At 50.9% G+C, this 19,029-nt stretch overlaps 1 protein-coding gene across 2 annotated transcripts in view; it reads right to left on the bottom strand.

The window, feature by feature from the left end:
• Ptpn5 (protein tyrosine phosphatase, non-receptor type 5) overlaps positions 1-19,029 on the bottom strand; it is a 56,278-nt gene that overhangs the window by 6,923 nt on the left and 30,326 nt on the right. The window contains exons 3-8 of one of the 2 annotated variants that reach the window (XM_004634930.1): positions 5,095-5,288; positions 4,454-4,465; positions 4,143-4,226; positions 3,481-3,722; positions 2,265-2,454; positions 719-803 (exon numbers count right to left, since the gene is read on the bottom strand). In XM_004634930.1, the coding sequence (XP_004634987.1) occupies positions 719-803; positions 2,265-2,454; positions 3,481-3,722; positions 4,143-4,226; positions 4,454-4,465; positions 5,095-5,288 (807 nt within the window). Of the gene's footprint in view, positions 1-718; positions 804-2,264; positions 2,455-3,480; positions 3,723-4,142; positions 4,227-4,453; positions 4,562-5,094; positions 5,289-19,029 lie in introns of both variants that reach the window. The other variant, XM_004634929.3, reaches the window with a different exon arrangement.

The following is a 19,029-nucleotide window of genomic DNA, read 5'->3' on the forward strand; positions in this document are numbered from 1 at the left end:
TGACATCTTACATGTTGGAAATGCTGCTGGCAAAACTGCTTTTTTAAAGCCACTCTACTTAACAGACCCAGAGGAGCAGGCTTTTGAGGATTCACTTCCTTCAAGCCACACCTCCTTCCCTAAGCTGGCCCTGAGGTGTGGGGCGAGGGGCAGTTAGGGACTTGAAGAAAGTTACCTGAAAATGGGAGCATCAGGTCACCTGGTCTAAATGCCTGCAGTAGAGCGAAACTCCTCTCAGGCCTCACAGGGACAGTCACACAGCCTTGCTTGCACACACTGGGGAGGGGTGCTCCTTACAGGACAGAGGCAGCTTGCGGGCCTGTAGGGGGCTCTGCTTGCTAGAGGGCTGATGGTCTTATCACACTGAACACAGGCAGACAAAAATGCCCAACTGGGGGTTCACAGAGCCCTGGGCTACAAACTCAGCTTTCTGCTTCCTAGCTGTGTGACTGCAGGTAAGACACTTACCTTCTCCTTAAAATCTACCCACTCTGAAGAGAGAAAGCATGCAGAAACGTGTTTCACGAGCCACCCTTCGCTCTGTCTACAGAGCCTAGCACAGCACCTGGCCAGGAAGACCTGCTCCCTGGGTACCTGCCCCGCTTCCTCCTGACCCATCAACCCCTGGGGGCCTGGGCTCAAGGCCACACCTGCTGAGAGCTTGCCTCCTTCATGAAAGCCCAGGTCCCCGCCCCTGCCCCGGGTGGCACAAACTCACTGGGGAGGATGGTTTTGTATCGGTTCTTCCGCACCAGTCCAGGGATGTCGTATTCTTTTGGATCCACAAAGTTCATGGGGATTTCCTGCAGAACAAGGACCGGGGGTGTGAGCACGGATGGGCTGTCTTTCGAAGATGCTCAAATCCAGGAACAACCTGCCCCCTACTTCTCATCCAGAGCCAGCTGGGGTGACCAACATTTACTATTAAATGAGGCGGCACCCATGAAGCATTCAGAATGGTGCTGGGCATAATGGCTGAGTGCGTAGTAAATGCTGACTACCGCTTATGGAGAGCTGGCCTGGCACTCACTATAGAAATGGTGAAAGAAGAACCAGACAAACCTCGGCCTGGTCATCACTGCGACCCCAGTGCCACCTGCCTCTCTCAATCTGTCCCCAAGGCTCAGCACCAAGCACATGGTCTCAGACTGTCCTCTGAGCTTGCAGTACGACAGGGACCTTGTGAAATGCGGCCAGTAAGACCTTCCAAGGTTGTTGTGGAAAGTAAAAGCAAACACTTGTGTGGAACTGCCTGTGGTGGGTGTGCAGCCAGGCTCCTTCCTTTCTGGCAGAATCTACACTAATGTCCTGGGCAGAAAGGGCATGCAGGACACCAGAGCTTCCTTGGGACACGATGGTGGTGCGACCCCACAGTGGGAGCTAAGGCCCCGGGGGTGGGGTGGACTGTTTTCAGAAGCTTCAGGGAGGGAATGGGGTGTGTGGGGGGTATGGGGGCCTGGCAGGAAGTGGGCGGATCCTGCAGGCTGAAGGAGGAGGCAGGGCAGGCAGATTTCTTCTGCAGATGGTGCCAAGTTCTGAGACCCTAGAGCAGCGAGTCTGAGGGGCATAATGGTGAGTCTGACCGAGGAAGAGAGCTTTGGAGCTGCAGCCCCTTCCTTCCTCCTCTGCCTCCTCTTCCTGAGGCCTCTGGTGGAGAAAGAAGTATGGGGTGCCTGGTGGGGCAAGACTTTTGAGGTGTCAGGAAGTCTGCATTATTCTGGGACCAGATATCAGAAAGCTACTGATGGACCTCAATCGAAACCTATACTTTTGTGACAATGAAGGGGACACTGTCTCCTATGCCCTTGCTGCCATGTCTTGGGCCCTCCAGAGGCTGAGGCAAAGGCTGCAGGAAGACATCAGGGGCTAAGCTAGATCCAGGGGTGGCAGGAGGAAAGGGGCTGGAGAGGTGACAACAAGAGAAGCGATGCCTGGTGATGCTGGGAAGAGGCGGGTGGGGGGGGAGAGAACAAAGAGAGGCTGTCTGTGACAGGCAGAGCATACCCTGGCCCTGGCCCCAGCAGCGCCACTGCATACCAGTCACACAGCATCAGTCTATCTCATCCCCGTCATTTCATCCATTTCCCAGATGAGGAAAGTGAGGCTCAGCAGGGAAGCAGCATACACAAGAGGGTGGGAGACTGATAACAAGGTGACACAGGCTACTCCAGGTGCTAAGTCTGGCCACCGAATCCCACTGCTTGGCTGTATCGTATGTGCAGAAAAGTCTGCCCAGTATGGGTGGCTGGCTCAAAGGGACTCACAAAGAACTCGGCCTGCAGTAGGAAAGGGTCCAGGGCCTTTTCATGCAGCTCCTCAGCTCGCAGGACTCGGGAGGCACTGAGCAGGTACTCGTGGGCCAGCTCCTCACGTGGGGATACCAGGTAGCCGAAGCCCTCCTCATTGCAGCCCGGGGTGCACATGTCCAGGGTCAGGGAAACATTGGAGCCCCGCCTGGAAGGCCCAGGGAAGAGGAAGTGAGGCTCTGGCAGGGACAAAGGCTTCACCTAGGGACTGGGGGTGTGGACAGGGCTGGGGGCAGGGAGCAAGAGGGGAGCATGACAGGACCCTGTCAAAAGGAGTGCAGCCTCAGCCCCAAATCTGGGGCCTCCCACAGTGAACATTTAGGGTTCCAGGTTGAAGCAAGCCCCACACAGCCCTTCTGGCCTCTCCAGATCACAGTCCCATTCTGTGTACCCCTCTCTCCCCCAGGGCCCCAGGCAGCCCATAGGGGAGGTGCCTGTGCAGGGCCAACCTAGAAGCACACAGTACTGACCAGGTAGTCCTGGAGTGAGGCTGCCAATGGCCAAGGAAATCTCATCTAGCAGAGGGGGCCATCCTGCTGCCAGGGTAAGAGGGGTCCCCAGGGTAAGCAGGCCATCTCTACTGGGCAAACTGTATGTGCAGTGTCTAAAATCATAGACTAGGAAGGTCCCTCATTACTCAGGCAGGCAAACTTGAGTCCCCATGAAAGGACTGGCACTGTCCAGGCTCTCAGAAGACGAAGTTGGGTTTCCTGACTCCTTGTCCAGTGCCCTGTCTACACCAGCCTGTGGCTAACTCAACCTGGTATGACTGGTCTTAGCCCACTGGGCTCTGAGCAGAGGGCCATCTATGTGCCCCAAAGATACTCTGTGGTACATGGGAGACACTCTACAAAAGTAAGGTTCTGTGCCACATACCATCCCTGTGCTGATTCACAGCAAGCACAGGCACAGTACCGGCCCCAAGAAGTCTTACGATAAGGTGACCTGCCCACACTTCCTCGAGCCCAAGAGAGAACTCCTGCATGTGCCTGGCCATGCATGTGTAGCAACTGGGTCTGTTAGTGTCCACTCTGGGCCACCTCAGTCTATGCTAACTGCCAGACAAGCACATGTCCACCCTGGCTAAGCTACGAGGCTAGCTCTGTCCTGAGCACCCAGAGTCGGAGAGAGCCCAGGGGCCCAAGGAGCCCACCCCCTCCTCCACCCCTCCCACCTCTCCTGCAGACCCATGGACTTGACGGTCAGCGAGGCAGGGTCAGCCTCAGGCTTGATATCCATCACGCAGTCAAACACAGGCGTCTCGGGCACAGGGTCCAGGTCCAGGAAGTCATCTTCCACCTTGTCCTCCATCCACTCCGAGTAGGTAAAGGAGGGCTGGCGGCTCACAGACTGGCGCCTATCCTCTGTGGGCAGTGGGGTGGGTGCCTCTGGGGGGGCCTTCAGGACGTGCCACACCTGGTTGGGAGCAGGGATTTGGGGACCATGGGTACTATGACATCGAGCACTCTGTTGCTCCAAGTCCCTGAAGTTCAAGATGCTGCCACTTTCCTGGCTATGAGCTTAGCCCCCACCCTTCTGCTAACCACCCCCCAGCACCCAGCCTTTTGTGGATTCAGGCTTCTGTGGTGGGGCCTGGGGTCTCTCCCTAAGACCTTTCCTCAACCCAGATCACTGCAAAGCAATTTTTAGAAAGCAGGTGTGTTGCACCCCAGGCTGGGCAAGGAGAGACATTTGTCCCTGTCCTTCCCAGAACCCAGGCTGTTCAGTTTGCAGACAGGAACAGGCAGGAAGTGGGACCTCAGGGCGGGGTAGGGGGGGAGGAGAAGGAGGAGAGGAGGACAGCACCGACCAAGGCTGGGTCTGGAGGAGGCTTACCAAGGTGGTAATGAGGACCAGGCTCACAGACAGGGAGGCCAGCAGCAGACTGGGGACCCCCCAGGTCCCGATGCGCAGCCAGGCCTGGGAAACACAAGACAACAAGTCAGGGTGGTAGTGGGGCTGAGTCCCTTCAAAGGTGACAAATACAAGTCTAAAAGCTGCATCCATGTCTGGAGTGGGGAGCAGGCAGGAGAATGGCAGGGGCTTGGAAGTCTCTGGGCTCGGAGAAGCCCATCCTGGGGTTGGGGTGGATGAGACTGGAAGCCCCCAGGTAGTCCTGACCCTGGGGTTCCCCAGCACTTACTCACCGTGGGTCCCAGCTGGGTCAGGAGTGTGAGCGAGGCACAGAGGAGGTCTGTGGCATTCTGCAACCAGACGTGGCCATAGCCGCTGAACCAGAGCACCCCGCAGGCAAGCTGGGGCAGTCAGGAGGAGCAGGCTGAGTTCAGAGTTGGGGCTCCCCGCCCCCGTATATCCACCTTCAGCCTCAACCTGGGAGTCTCTTGGGTTCAGATTGGGCAGCTAAGGGAAGGGCCCAGCTGCCTTGTACCCAGAGGATGCCCTAGGACTCTCCCTGGAGAAAAGCGAAGGGCAGCGCTAACCAAACCCTTCCAGGGAGGATGTCCCAGGCACACACATGCAAAAAGAAGTCTCCCAGAATGGCCTCCTAGACAGGAAGTCCACAGGATCAGTGCATCAAGGGTTGGGACCCTCTGTTCCCAGTCCTCAGATTAGGGGAGACAGGGTCTGAGGGGCTGTGTTACTGAGACCATTGCTCAGAATTCCAGCTTTCCTCTTACACCAGTCTTGAGCACGTGAAGTCACTGAGGACTGCAAGAAGGCACCTCATCCTCCTGCCTGCCCAGGCGGCCATCTTGGGGAGGAAGTGGAAGGCTGTCCCTCAACCCACCCTCTCTCCAGGCCCTTACGGTGCCTGTGACATCCTTACCAGGAACTGTGAGGCAGCGAACAGGCACAGGCTGCTCCTGACAGTGAGGGAGTGGCTCCCAGCGCCTTGAGGTGGCGGTTTCTGAGCAGGCTCTGAGGGCGGAGAGGGCGGTGGGGGCGGTGGCATCTCTCTCTGCGTGTCAGGGAGCCCTTGGGCCTCGTCCCGTGCCTCCATCACTACCGGCTGGGGAAGACCTGTGGAGGGTGGGACACAGGCCGGTGACCCGGGGCCTGCTCTTCCCAGGGCTCTGCTGACCCACAGTGGACGGCTCCTGTCGGGGTTGCTGTGGCTTCCTCTCAATCCGGGATCAGTCAGTGTGGCTCCACTTCCAGCAGTCACCCTCGATTAGCAAGGCAATATTCACCTACCTCCGTCAGAAAGAGCTGAGTGTGGGTGGACAAATTATTTCTCTTTTATTTCTCCAGTAACAGAGTTAAAATGGCAGGAGGTTTTTCAGAGTTAATATCATTGTATTTACGCAGTTCAATCTTTTCCATTTCTTAAGGAAACAAAAAACAACCACCTCAAAATCAATTAATAAAAAAAAAGGGTGGGGGGAGACAGCACAACCAGGCCGTGACCCTGAACAACTCACCCACGCCTCTCTGGGTTTTTTTTTCTCTCAGGGTCTGTGCCCTGATTGGGAGTGGAAGAGTCTTGAGCAGGTCACAGCCGTGTGTCCCTCCCTCCCCACCTCGACCCTCACACTGCAAGAGAGTGGGGACAACTAGGCTGATGCGGGGGACAATCTTGGTACAGTAGAACTGATACCCAATGTCTGGGATCTAGTTCTGGCTGTCCTTGGCTAGTGTGAGCTCAGCAGTCATTCCCTCTCTAAGCCTCAGTCTCTCCACCTGCAAAGTGGGGGTTCAATTTAGTCCCTGGTTTTCTGTGCTTTACAGTGCCCACATGTTTTTGCAGAAGCCGTAGGGACTGCCACAAGTCCTTGTCACAAGTCCCATTGCTGTGCCCAAAGTATGGAAACTCTGCTGTGCCCATCCTTCGCTAGATTTCTGCTAGATTATTTCAACAGAGCTCAGCTACTAACACCTGAACGCTACTGGCTTGGTTTTGAGCATTCAGCAACAAGGGATTCCTGTGGTGTCTCCCTGGGTGAGCCCCAGATGTGGGAGGTCCCTGCCCAAATTCAGCTTTTAGTTGATCATCAGGAAGTGAGGGACCAACAAGATGGATGTGCACACCCGGACAGCGGGGACGAGGCTGTTCACACACCACTGTGTATGGGGCAGTGGGAACAGAACTCAGGTGGTTGACACAGGTGTTGGTGTATGCGTTTACTCTCACACTCAACACGCCTTTCCTGAGCCTCTCCTGTGGCCTAACCAACAGTGTGTGCAAAAACCCCAGGTGCTGCAGACAGCCCTACATGAGGCTCATTTGCTCTGCTTCCCAAGCTGCTACCCACTGTGTTCCAGCCATATCTTGGGAGGGGGATCCTACAGGTTAGCCCACCATGTGCCCTGCCTGGAACATCCCTCCTCCACTCTGCTCCCCTCCACTGCCTCCCATATACTCTGTCCGGGTAACTCCTATTCATTTCAATCAACTTCACCACAAGCAGGCTCTACCCTACCACATACCAGCACCCTGCACCACTCCTTCCTATCAGAAGCAAGACTAGACCTAGAGGACTGGGGAGATAGCTCAGCAGTGTAAGTGCCTGCTTGGCAAGCGTAAGATCCCGAGTTGGATCCTCAGAACTGAAAAAAAAAAATGACCTAGAACGAGCAGCTCGGAGTGCTTTACATTTGTTCAGTGGTTGCTCTTCACAGGAGCCCTGTGAAGCTTGTACTGTGATCATCTCCATTTTTCAGAAGAGGAAGAGGAGGTGTGGAGCCATTAAGAAATCTGCCCCAGGTCACCTCACTGGCCGGTGGCGAAGGTAGGTTCAGTCTGAGGCAGGTGGATGGACTCCAGGCTGAAGGCTCTAAATTCTACTGATAAAACACCTACTACGGTCCCTGGCACCCTGTAAGAACCCAGTATGCAGCAGATCATAACGCTAACACGGAATTCCTTCCTAACCTCACAGGTGAGACGAACCAGTAAATCCACATTTACACTGCATCTATGGGGTGATGCATCTAAGTGCTGGTGGAACTTGAGGGCGGGCGGGGGGAAGTGGGGGGCATCTACCCACGGAGGGTACGGCTGCCAGCTCAAAGATGCCATTAGGAGTGGATCGCATGGTAGGAGTTCCTCCTACTGATAAGGACAGGGGTGATTTCTCAAAGGCAAGGCCCCCACCCACACAGTGAAGGTGATGATACCCAAAGGGGATGAGGAGAATTGCAGACCCAGAGTCAGCTGGCTTCTGCGCCCCAGCCCTGCAACACCTACATGCACGGCACATGGGAAGAACTTAAAATACGTTGTACACAATAAATGGGCTATCAGCCATTACATAAACCATACAGTTAACAGCTCTGTGTGGGGGAAGGATGAGATTAGGGGTGACTTTATTTACATATCCCAAACTTCCTCTAACAAACATAAACACACAAAGAAAGAAAAAGATATTTTTAGATTAAAAAAAATTTATTGCATACAGGGTCTTGCTCTGCACTTCAGACTCATAGATCCTCCAGTCCCAGCCTCCCCAGTGCTGAGCCTACAGGCGTGCGCCACTACGCTGGGCTTCAGGGCCAGCATATGGTACTGCAGATTGGATCTGGGTCCTTGCGCTTGGCAGGCAGGTGCTCAGACTGCCGAACTATTTCTCCAGCCCCAAGAAAAAATATATTCAAGAAGAGATCAAAGGGTGCAATCCCTTTTTTCCCTGCGTCTCCATTTTCTTATCTCTAAGAAGAGGTGCTTGAGCTAGAATTCAGAGTATAGATGCTTCTGCCAGGAACCCAGGGAAGAAACACCGGCCTGTAGGGCAAAACAGCAAACTCAAACAATTTTGGATTTTGCAGCTTTGTTTTAAAATTCATTCTGTATCTTACACTACAGCGTCTCTGCCCTCATTTTGGTATTAAAATGTTTTTCCCCTCCCAAGCTTCGAATCAAATTTACGCCTCAGGAAGATGATGTGTGACATTTATCCTGTGGCTTTGCCCGCAGGGGTACACATACCTCACTCTATCTGGGGAGCACAAAACTTGCCTGCAATAAAACATCATGCAGTTCCGACTGTGCTGGGGTGGGGATGCAGCTCAGCAGCGCAGCGCCTGCCTGGCAAGTGTGAGGTCCCGAGGTCAATTCCTGGTCCCCACCCCGAAAGGCTCTGTTGATGAATATTTAATAACATGGCAAGAATTTTAAAAGTATGGAGTGTGAAAGGCAAAGTTATAAAACAGCATGATCTCCCTGGCCCTGAAAATTAAGGAAGTATACACGTGCCTATAAAAACATGGAGAATATTTGGTGGCAGACAAGAGATTACTGCTGGGCTTGAGGCATACAGCGCAGAGTACCATGAATGGTGGTACTGAGAACGTGCTTAATCAATGTTGCAACATATATCAAGATGTTAACAAGAACCCTTTGGGGAGAGGTAAGGTTAGGGGTGACCACTGACATATCCTGCATGTCCTCCAATACATATATAAACACACATATTTATGGTGAGAAAATATATTTAAAAAAGAGATTCATGGGGGCTGGTGAGATGGCTCAGTGGTCTAAAGCGCCTACCTGGAACAAGCTTAGCAAAGCACAGGGACCACGGTTCAATCCCCCAGCACCACATGCCAGCCAGCCCGCCCCTGGTGGGCTGAGCTGGCCACACACACACACACACACACACACACACACACACACACACACACACACAAATAAATAAAAATTAAAAAAAAAAAAGAGATTCATGTTCTGATAGTTCTTTTGCCCATGGGAATTGGACCTGAGAGGGAGGGTGGGAGAGAGAGGGAGGGCAAGTGGATGGAGAAAGAATCACGCTGTGTTTTGTACTTGTTCGAGCTCCCCACAATAAATGTAATCAGTATGAACTGCAAACTGGTACTAATGAAAATAAAAATTTAAAGGAAATACTGAGTTCAGATTCTTCAAAGCCTGGTTGCTGCTCCCGAGTTTCAGGCCCTCTCACCCGTCCTGTCTAAAGCCACAGGATGCAATGTGATAGACGGGAGGCTGATGGCTCCGTGGAACCTAGCGAGCATGCCAGCTGCTGGGAAAGCGAGTCCTTCTGAGTACGTGTGGCCATATCACCGAGCATATGGAAGATGGTGGATTAGCCACCTTGCCCACTAATCGGAGGTAAGAAACTGCAGAGGAAGGAGGCTTTTTAATTATTTAAAAAAGTCACTTCGTACCTGGCCTGGTGGATCCAAGTGCTGGGTCTGATCTGGGCACCTGATAGACTATTTGTTTTTTTCTGTGCTGGAGACTGGGTCTTGCTAGTGAGTAAGTTGTTCAAGCTGGCTTGAACTTGTGATCCTCCTGCATCAGCCTCCTAGAGTGCTGAGGTTCCAGGAGTGTATTATTTACTACACCTATCTGGCAGATGCATATCCTTCAGAGCAGGGCTTAGTTAAGGGTAGACACTGGACATCTTTTTTTTCCCGGAAGGTATGTTTTCAAACATGGTTTATACAATTTGGGGGATTCGCAGACCTCCTGAACCTCTAACTGCCTGGGCTGGGGGCGGGGGCTGGGGCAAGAAAGTGGCAGGGGCTGGAGCAGTGCAGAACTGGGCTAGGAATGCCTCCTTCTGATTCCTTTATGCTCGTTTGTGCATGGATCCAGCTTATATTCATTGGGCCGCAGACACGTGTGCTAAGTAAGGGGAAGACTGAGGTTGATTTTCATGCCTTCAGGAAGTAGTTACTATGTGTCTACTCTGCCACCCACATTTTTGGCTCTGTGATTGGGCGGTGAACAAAACAGTTCCACTTGCTCCAACCACTGGGGTCCTGGGCCCATGTGTCCTCCTGGCCTCTGTCCTGCTCCTCTTCTGCTTGCCCTGCCCTCTCATTCACTCTCAGTCTTGGTCTGGGAACAATAATGCCACCTTCCTGGGCTGGCTTCATGCGTTCCCAAAGCCCTCTGCGCACACAGTTGCATCTGCTTCCCCTGTCAGCCCCTGAGAGAGACAGCAGCAGCAGCAGCAGCAGCAGCAGCCTGGTTTTGTCAGTGAGAGGCGGCTGCTCGGCGCGTGTCAAGGGCTGGCTCTTCAAAAGTTTCCTGTGAGGTAGCTGCCTTGCCGCATGTGAAGCCCTGACTCAGAGGCAGCTGGCTGACAGGCGCTTTCATATCAGGCTTCTCTTGGGCTCACCTCTTGTACAGGGTGGAAGAGATTTTCTGGGTGAGGGAATCGAGGCTTAGTGAGGTTAAGTGCCTTGCCCAAGTAAGTGCAGAACTGAGAATGGAGCCCGGGCTGCCAACACCAAGAAATGGCTGTTACTCCATACCACAAAGGGCAACCTGCAGCAAAGGCAGGGACGATGGTGAAAGTTTGTGGCAGGAGGCTGTTTCCATGGGAACCTAGAACCCTAACCAGGTGCTTGTGTGGGTGTGGGATGCCGGCAGCACAAGAGCCTGGGACCCGGCTGGGGGCCTTCCTCACAGGCCCCATGGCGTGGAGAGAAGGACAGCACTGAACCTCAAGTTCCAGGTATCCTAGGTCAGCAGGTGGGCAAATGGCCTTCGGATGTCTCCTGCAGCGTGAGGGGCCTTCAGATGTCACTTTGATCCCTGCTGCCAAATCCCAGCACTGCCACTCTCCACTGCTACTCTGCCCCAGGGCTGGCGTGGCCGGAGCTCAAGCAGTGGCCTCTGTCAGTGACTCATGCTTTGCGCTCCCCGGCAGAGGCACCGGAACTGGAGCAGCAGGCTGGCTCAGCCTGTTCCTGTTTACAGAGCACGCAGGCTCTATCCCATTCAGCTTTTCCAGTGTGGCCGGGAGTGACCTCCCAGCCAGTCTCAGAGGCCCTGCCCTCCAGAACACGCACTCAGTCCTTCTCCGGGCTTCCAGAATCACCAACAACCTGACAGGTTCTGACGGACACCTGTGTCAGCCTGCTAATTTCTCAGGTGGAGAAACTGAGGCGCAGAGAGGGAACACGGCTCGTCCCAGGTGGACAGCTGGCCAGTAGCAGAGCTTGGGCACCCACAAGCACCATCAGCTGACAGATCTGAGCAATAACCACGTGCCAGGTTCGGCTCCCAGTGCTTCACACATGGACATTTTCAGTCTGAACAATTATCAAGAAAGGTAGATTAGATGTGCCCTTACCTACCCCTGCCCTTTACAGATGAGGAAACCGAAACACAGGGAAGTCCTTGCTCAAGGTCTGCTAATCAATGGGCAGAACCTAGGACTAGAGGCAGGCAGCCTATCTCCAAGGCTCACACCTATGGCCAGCAGGCTAAGTGAGACTGGCTCCCTGAGCCAGGTCCAGCCTTCTGCTGCCGCATCACGCCATCTCTGAGATGTCTCCAACACGGGTGACAATGCTGGCTCCATGGCCTGTCACTGTGCCCACAAGGGCACCTTCGAACACTGTCTCCTTATTTGAAGGGTTACTGATCCCATCTTCCTGTGGGGACAGAGGGCAGTGTGACAGGAATGTGACAAGCTTGGACAATTTCCAGCAGCTTCCCCTGTGGAAGGTCACTCAGGCAGGTACATACCATGGGCCTGGTGCTATTCAATACTCCCTTCCATGCTGAGGGGTGACATTACTTTCACATCTTATTACGCATCTTGTAGCACCATAAAAGCAAGAAGTGACTTGCCCAGGATCACAGAACCAAGAAGTGATGGAAATGGGATTTCTAGGTCCAGGTCAATGGGCCTCCATATCTGATGGTGTTCTTCTTACTCTTCATGGAGACCCACAAATGTCAGAAGGCAGGGCAAATATCCTATCAGGCTTGAAGCTTTGCTTGGGTACAGCCTGAATGCAGAATCAATTGAGGTGCCAGAAGGGTCCAGAAGGAAAAGGCCCAATCAGCTGTTTCTACCACCATGGTATCTCTCTGAGAGGGACAGCCTGGCCTTGCTGTAGGCTCTATTTGCCCTATACCCCAGGGTGGGGCTTTTCTGGAGAGGGAAGCACAGCAAAGTAAGGCTGACACCAGGCTGATGAAAGAGGCCTGGAGGTCTGAGGGTGCCTGTGGCTTAGTTGGAGGTGGGGTGGGGCTGACTGCTGTCTGCAGACATCAGAGAGCCTGCAATGGCTCTCAGGAAGGGAACACATCTACAGGCAAGATTGGGGCTGTGCCCATCAAGCCCAAGGCAGGCAGGTCTCCAAGTCATTGGAACTAACTCTGGGGCAGGACCTTATCAGCCTGTGCTGCAGCTCTTCCTGTCCCAACAAGCAGGTCTGTTTCCAGCTTCTTGCAGTGAAAGCTTTTAGGTTCCTGCAGACTGAGGTTTGAGGCTTCGTTTTGCTATTTGCTATCTACATAGCCTTGGGTAAATGATAATATGTCTGAACTTCAGTCCTCCCCTGGAAAGGAAGTGCTCTAAAGCTCATCTCAGAGGACTTTGAAGATACCTTGAGGTAAAAACGTGCCTGCGACAGGTGACTGCTCAATAAAAGGCAGCCAAAGCCATCAGAGATGAGGAGGAGTAGGGAGGGAACAGCGAAGGAGAGGCAGCAGTGAGGATCCAACACCCTTTCATCTGCCAGGTGAGCCCCGGGAAGATGGGGGTGCCACCTGGACGTGGGCAAGTGCTTTGAGGTTGCTGGCTGGAAACTGGGGTCAGTGGATAGAGTGGGCATGGACTGGGGGTGGGGAAAGCAGGGCAGCTTTGTCTCCGCCAGTTAATGAAATCCAGAATGCTAACAAGCTTTCAAAACAAAATGCAGCTCAAGTACGCTTTGGATGGGATAGAATAAAATGGTTCTATCGGAAATTGCAAACAGCTTTGTCGCTGCAAACAAAGGCTCGGTTCTCTGCGGTTCTCTGCGTCTCCCTGGAGTGCAAGCCGAAGGGTAGGAAAGTGAAAAGGGTCAATGAAATCTCGAGGGTGCATCCCCCACACCCCGGATGCCCGTGCTGAGAACAAAAGGAGCCAACATTGGAGGTCCTGGGAAACGGCACTGGAGACCCTTGGCCCCTGGGATGTAAGCACAGATGCACGGGGGATGGGACAGCCTGGGAGAATTCGGCATCGCCCTTGCATTTCACACACAAGGAAACGGGCCCAGAGGAACAGACCAAGCCAGGACTGGTTTGCCTTTAGCCCCCTGGCTCAGCTTTCTCTCATGACCACACCACTGCTGGGGTAGAAAGTTTAACAGAGGCTGGCTATGGGTGTCTGGAGGGTCTGAGGCCGGAGGCCATGTGGCAGCCCGAGGCGGGGCCTAGCTTGGGCTTCTTGGGTGAGTCCTGCTAAATCCCCTTAGAGGTCTGGAACAGCTCAGTGACAAGAGCAAGACAGATCCAAGACTTCCCCAGAGACCGTGCTGTGGACGGATTCCACGCCTCCAGGAGCTGCCTGCCTGAGGCTCATCCCCAAACGCAGACGCTGAGCATCTTCTTGCTTCTGCAGGCTTCCAGCCATTCAGTAAATTCAGAGCCAGTCTTTAAAAGTCCTTCCAGCTCTGAAAACCCACAGCTGCTTTAAAGAAAAAAAAAAAAATCTAGATCCCCCACTTTAGCTCAATTCATTGGCTTCCCTCTGATCTTAGCCTAAAGACCAAAGCCTTTGCCCGGCCCCTAAGAAAGGATCAGCGCTCCACCCACACCTCCTCCTCCAGGTTCTTTCTGCCCCGGCTTCCTCCAGGTCCTCTGTTGGAACTGATTTGAAACCAGTGATTCTACTCTGGGATGTAAATGCCAAGGGAATTGTCACAGTTCTGAAGAGAGGAGGGGAGCCAACACTCCCTCCCATACTCCTGGAGGCAGAGTGGGGGAGTACAGGCACCACTGCCAGGGGTACTGGGAGGCCGCCTCAGAGACACATCAAGAAGCACTTGTAGCCCGTAGGAGCCAAGTATGGGGCATGATAAAGCGTGCAGGGAATGTTTAAATTTTAAAAATTTCATCCAGCAGAAAAGTATAATCAGAAGGTATAAAAAGTAAAGCCATATTAATATGCTGAGCTGTAAAACGCTCAACTCAACAACTTCTGACACTGCCAGTTCTGCTGATAACCCACTACTATTATGGACTACTGGACTATATTGGATTATTTTGCTGAATTCACGCACCTACAATATTTAAATGGCAATGGAACACCCATCTCTGACAAAACAAAACAAAAAAGGGGGATATAAATGAAGGACCATTTTGTAGTAAAAAATATATCGGTTATACAAAATAGGATAGGTATACAGCTACTTTCTCTTAGTTCAATCAGAAGAAAAATTTGTACTAATAGTGTTTAGACAAGATATCATGTCTGCATCTTGTCCTCTGAATAACTACTATGAAGACAACAATATGCAATGTGTTGATTACTGTTAACTATCCTACTAAACTGTTTTGAAACAGTCTCATTGCTATTTCTTTCTCATTAAAATTAATATAAAATAAATTTTAAAAATTTATTACAGTAAGGACACATTTCCATGAGTCCTCCCTCAAAATTCTTCCTTTTATTTTGAGCACATTCACCCTGCTGTTCTTGCCATTCTCTGAAGCCATTTTCCATGTCCTCTTTTGTGACTATCTTTAGTTGCGCTGTCATGGCAGTCTTGGTATCCTGAATTGATTCAAAATTGTCACCTCCATGGTGACTGTAACTATAGGGAAATGCCTGAAGTTGCACAGTGCCAAACTGGTGACTAAGGTGAAGGAAGACACACTATAATGTTTTTATGAGCCTGTCTTTCTGTGTACGGCACTTGACAGCAGCTTTCTCTCCCTCTCTCCCTTCCTCCCTCCCTCCCTCCCTCCCTCCCTTCCTTCCTGTCTTTTTTTTTTGTACTGGAGATGGAACTCATGACCTGGTGCTTGCCAGGTAGGCTCTTATCTCAGCCCCTTTCTTGTCTTTTGAGACAGGGTTTCCCTATGTGGTTCAGGCTGGCCTTGAACTCACTATGGAGCCCAGGTTGTGTCCTTGAACTCAAGGCAACCCTCCTGCCTTAGCCTGCTGAGTGCTGGGATTACAGGGCTTTACCGCCACAACCTGGCTCATTCACTGTATTTTGAACCACACCTTGTGAAGATCTGAAAAAGGGCTTCCAGAAAAACTCCAGAAAATGGCAAGAATCATGGGACAAGTGTGTTCAAAGCAAGGGAAGTATATTGAAGGGGATGGAGGGCAATGTGTCTTTTACTATGATAAATTTTAAAAAATTTAAACATTTACCATATATTGCGATCACACGTCACACATATGGCAACTTAGCACTCAGTACTGAGTGACCAAAATGGGAACACAATACAATATTCCTCAACCTAAGATGGAGTTGCTACTGAGTTGCAACTACATTGTCAGTTGAGATGTCCTAAGTGGAAATGTATTTAATACACTTAACCTATAGAACACCAGGCTCAGCAGCACAGCTGCAGCCCTGGGGGGTGACTCTCCTGGTTGACTGGGACCATGGCTCACGGCTGCTGCCCTGTGTGTGCTGAGTGTCACATGGCACACTGCTAGCGTGGGAAAAGGCCAGCATTCAAAGTCTGAAGCTCAGTTTCTATTGAACATGCATCACTTTCACAGCATTTTAAAGTTCAAAAAACGTAAGTCCAACCATTGCAAGCCAATGAGCATCTGTCCACAGGACAGAAAACACAGCCACCCATTCTGCAGGGGCAAAATGCACATGGAACACATGACAGAGGTGGGGCCCAGCAGCAGGAGATGAGAGGAAATAAGCAAAGGAAAGTGGAAAGGGGTCTGAATCAAGCTGTGTGACTGACAATGCTCTGAAAACTGTCAGTAACCCCTTGGTTATCCCCTAAGGAAACCAGAGACAAAACCACTGCGGTTGAGTTGGGCCCATGTCCAGCAGGAGAAGGATGGAGAGAAGCCGATGGGCCTTCATCCTATCTGGGTCCGGGAGCTGGATGAGTTGGAAGAGGGCCCAGCTCCTAGGCCACAGCATTCCGACCCTAAAGGGGAAACACTCACATGTTTGGCTGTAGCACAGCCAACTGTCCAGGAGACCCCGGATGTCCTCTCCCCTGACCTGGTATACCCACATGATTTCCAACTCATTTTATCTGCTGTCTACTGGAAGGGTGGATGCCATGCCTCAATGGCTGTTTCTGTGCACCCCCTCCCATAAAAAAGCCCCCATTAAGATCTCTGGGGTTGGGTCAATCCGATTCTGCACCTGCCAGCTAAGCAACCCCAAGGGAGGTGATTATGGCGGGGGGGTCTCATCTCCTACCAGGTACCACTTTTGCTTGGCAAGAGTTAATTAATATTTTAAAGTGGCCTCAAAAAATTAAAAAAATACAGAAATAACCCCTAAACATTAAAGCAAACAACCAAATTACCTATAATTGTGCTACACTGAGAAAGGCATCAGTTTCCTTTTGATGCATTTTCTGGTATTTCTCTTAGTGGGTGGAGTTCTCCCCAGTGACTTCTGAGTCATTTTGTTTTCTTTCTGCTGGGAGAAGGGATTCCATGCTTTGCTGGCTGTTCTCTGTATATGGGCATATTCTAAGAATATGTCTGTTTGGATTACAAAGATTCAATTTTTAGGCAATACAACAGATAGCCTCCAAGGTGGCCCTGGAGGTTCCACACATCCGGGCGCTCACATCCTTTTGCAGTGTCTCCCATGATGCCAGGGTTAGTCTGCATGGCCAGGGGCAGCATGCAGCAGAAGGAAGGCATGTCACGTCCAAAATTAGATTAGAAGGGGCTGGGGATATAGCTCAGTGGCACAGTACATTCCTGGTAAGGAGGCGGTCCTGAGTTAGACTACTGGTACAAAAAGAAAGAAAGAAAGAAAGAAAGAAAGAAAGAGAAAGAAGAAAGAAAGAAGAAAGAAAGAAAGAAAGAAAGAAAGAAAGAAAGAAAGAAAGAAAGAAAGAACAAAATTAGATTAGAAGAGACTGTGACCTCCATTCTGGGCTCTCTCTTGCTTCTTTTTCTTCCTCTCTTTCATCACTCTGGGGGAATCAGCTGCCTTGTTGGGGGCCTACTTAGGCAGCCCTGGAAGGGGCCTGCTGCTTACAAAAGAACTGAGACCTCTGGCCAAAAGGCTGCTAAGAAGTGAAATGTGCCAACCCTAGCGAATGGCCTTAGCATTGTAGCTCCTGTCAAGTCCTGAGATTCCTGTAGCAATGGTCAGCACCTTGACATGTGAGAAACAGGCAGAACCACATGGTGAAGCCTTTGTTAGGCTCCTCACTTATCTCACAAACTGTGTGAGATAATGTTGTTTTAGGGTAATTTGTGCAGCAAAAGAAAACTAACAAGCAGTTCTAGCTATTTCTTAAGTGATACAGACTTTCAGAATAGGCTGGAGAGAGGTGAATCTAAGAGGCTGGGGTTGGTTTCACTGCAGGATACCAGGACCAACGAGCAGGCTGCTCAGATTGCAGAGAGTGGCACTGGGCTTGGGCTTGGTGAAGGACAGCACACAATTCCAAATGATCTTGCTTGTAATGAGGAAATGCTCGGAAGCTAGGCGATGTTCAGCAGGCATAGGGACAAGAAGGTAAGGCTGATCTAACAGTCAGTCCTTGGGCCAAAGTCAGATAAGCTTTCCGTAGGCCTCACATTCTGGTGCAGAACTCTGCAAAGCGATAGTTTTAACCTGGCTTCTAAACTACTCATACTGGCCAAGGTAAAAGGACAGAACACATTTGTTTTCAAGTTTATTAGCCTGATTTCTAACTTTAAAGACATAACATCTATGGGCCCTACAATTGTTAGGGATAGGTGTGAACACACTTGTGCTTTTTGCAGTGGCAGGGAAAAAAGTCAAAGAAAAAGATCCCAAGGGCCCAAGATTTAAGCAATAATTGGGAAGCAGCTTAAGGAATAGAAGGCTGGGGGGAAAATGGGACAAGAGGTGGAGGGAGAGGGAAAGAAAACTCAGGAGAGGAAGAAATTACTATCAGAAGGAGTGTGAAAGTTTACCAAGAGGATGCTCTCGGGGACTCAGGATGGTTTCCGACGCTATAGACTTTTTCTGTCAAGCAGCGGCATTTATTACCCACTTCTTCAATCTAGGCAAGCCCTGTGCTTGCCGTTAAGACCCTCGGTCATGACAGACCTGAAATTTCTATTTTTGCCCCTTTTGGAATCCTCCTCCTTGGAAATCAGTTGGCAATATAAGAAGTCCAGTAATCTTGAGACCACCATGCTGTGAAGAAGCCCAAGCTGGGTACAAGAAAAGTCAAGAGGAAGAGCACTGACTGCCAGACATACGGGAAAAAGTTTCCTTGGACACTGTCTCAGCCAGCACCGGATGACTACAGTCGAGTGGACAGTTTGAGCTGATGCCATACAGGATAGAAGAACCACCCAGCTGAGCCCCACATTATCCTGCAGGTCATGGGAAATTAAATGGCTGCTCTTTAAAGCCACTACATTTAAAGTTTTTTTTCCCCCATAATTTTATTGAGAAATAAATAGCAATGAGACAGTTTCAAATCGAATTGGTAGGACAGTTCCAATAATTAACACATTGCATACTGCCTTCCTAGTGGTCATTTGTTGTACAAGATGCAGACATGATATCCTATTTACAAACACTATTAGAACAAATCCATCTATTCCTTGAATTAAGAGAATGTAGCTATATATTTATCTTAACCATTTTGAATACACAGATACAAAATGGTCATTCATCTATATACCCTTTTTTTATATACCCTTTTTTTGTTTAGTTCCGTCATTGAAATATTATAGGTGTGTGAATTCAGCAAAATATTCTAAAAGAGTCCAGTAGTCCATAATAGTATTGGGTGTTCCGCTTCACTGGCAGTGTCAGAAATTGTTGACCTGAGTCCCCTACAGCTCAACATAACAGCATGGCTTTACTTCTTATACTTCGTTTTTATACTTTTCTGCTGGATGGT

This window comes from Octodon degus, unplaced genomic scaffold, assembly GCF_000260255.1.
Source record: "Octodon degus isolate 3935 unplaced genomic scaffold, OctDeg1.0 scaffold00067, whole genome shotgun sequence".
NCBI lineage: Eukaryota > Metazoa > Chordata > Mammalia > Rodentia > Octodontidae > Octodon > Octodon degus.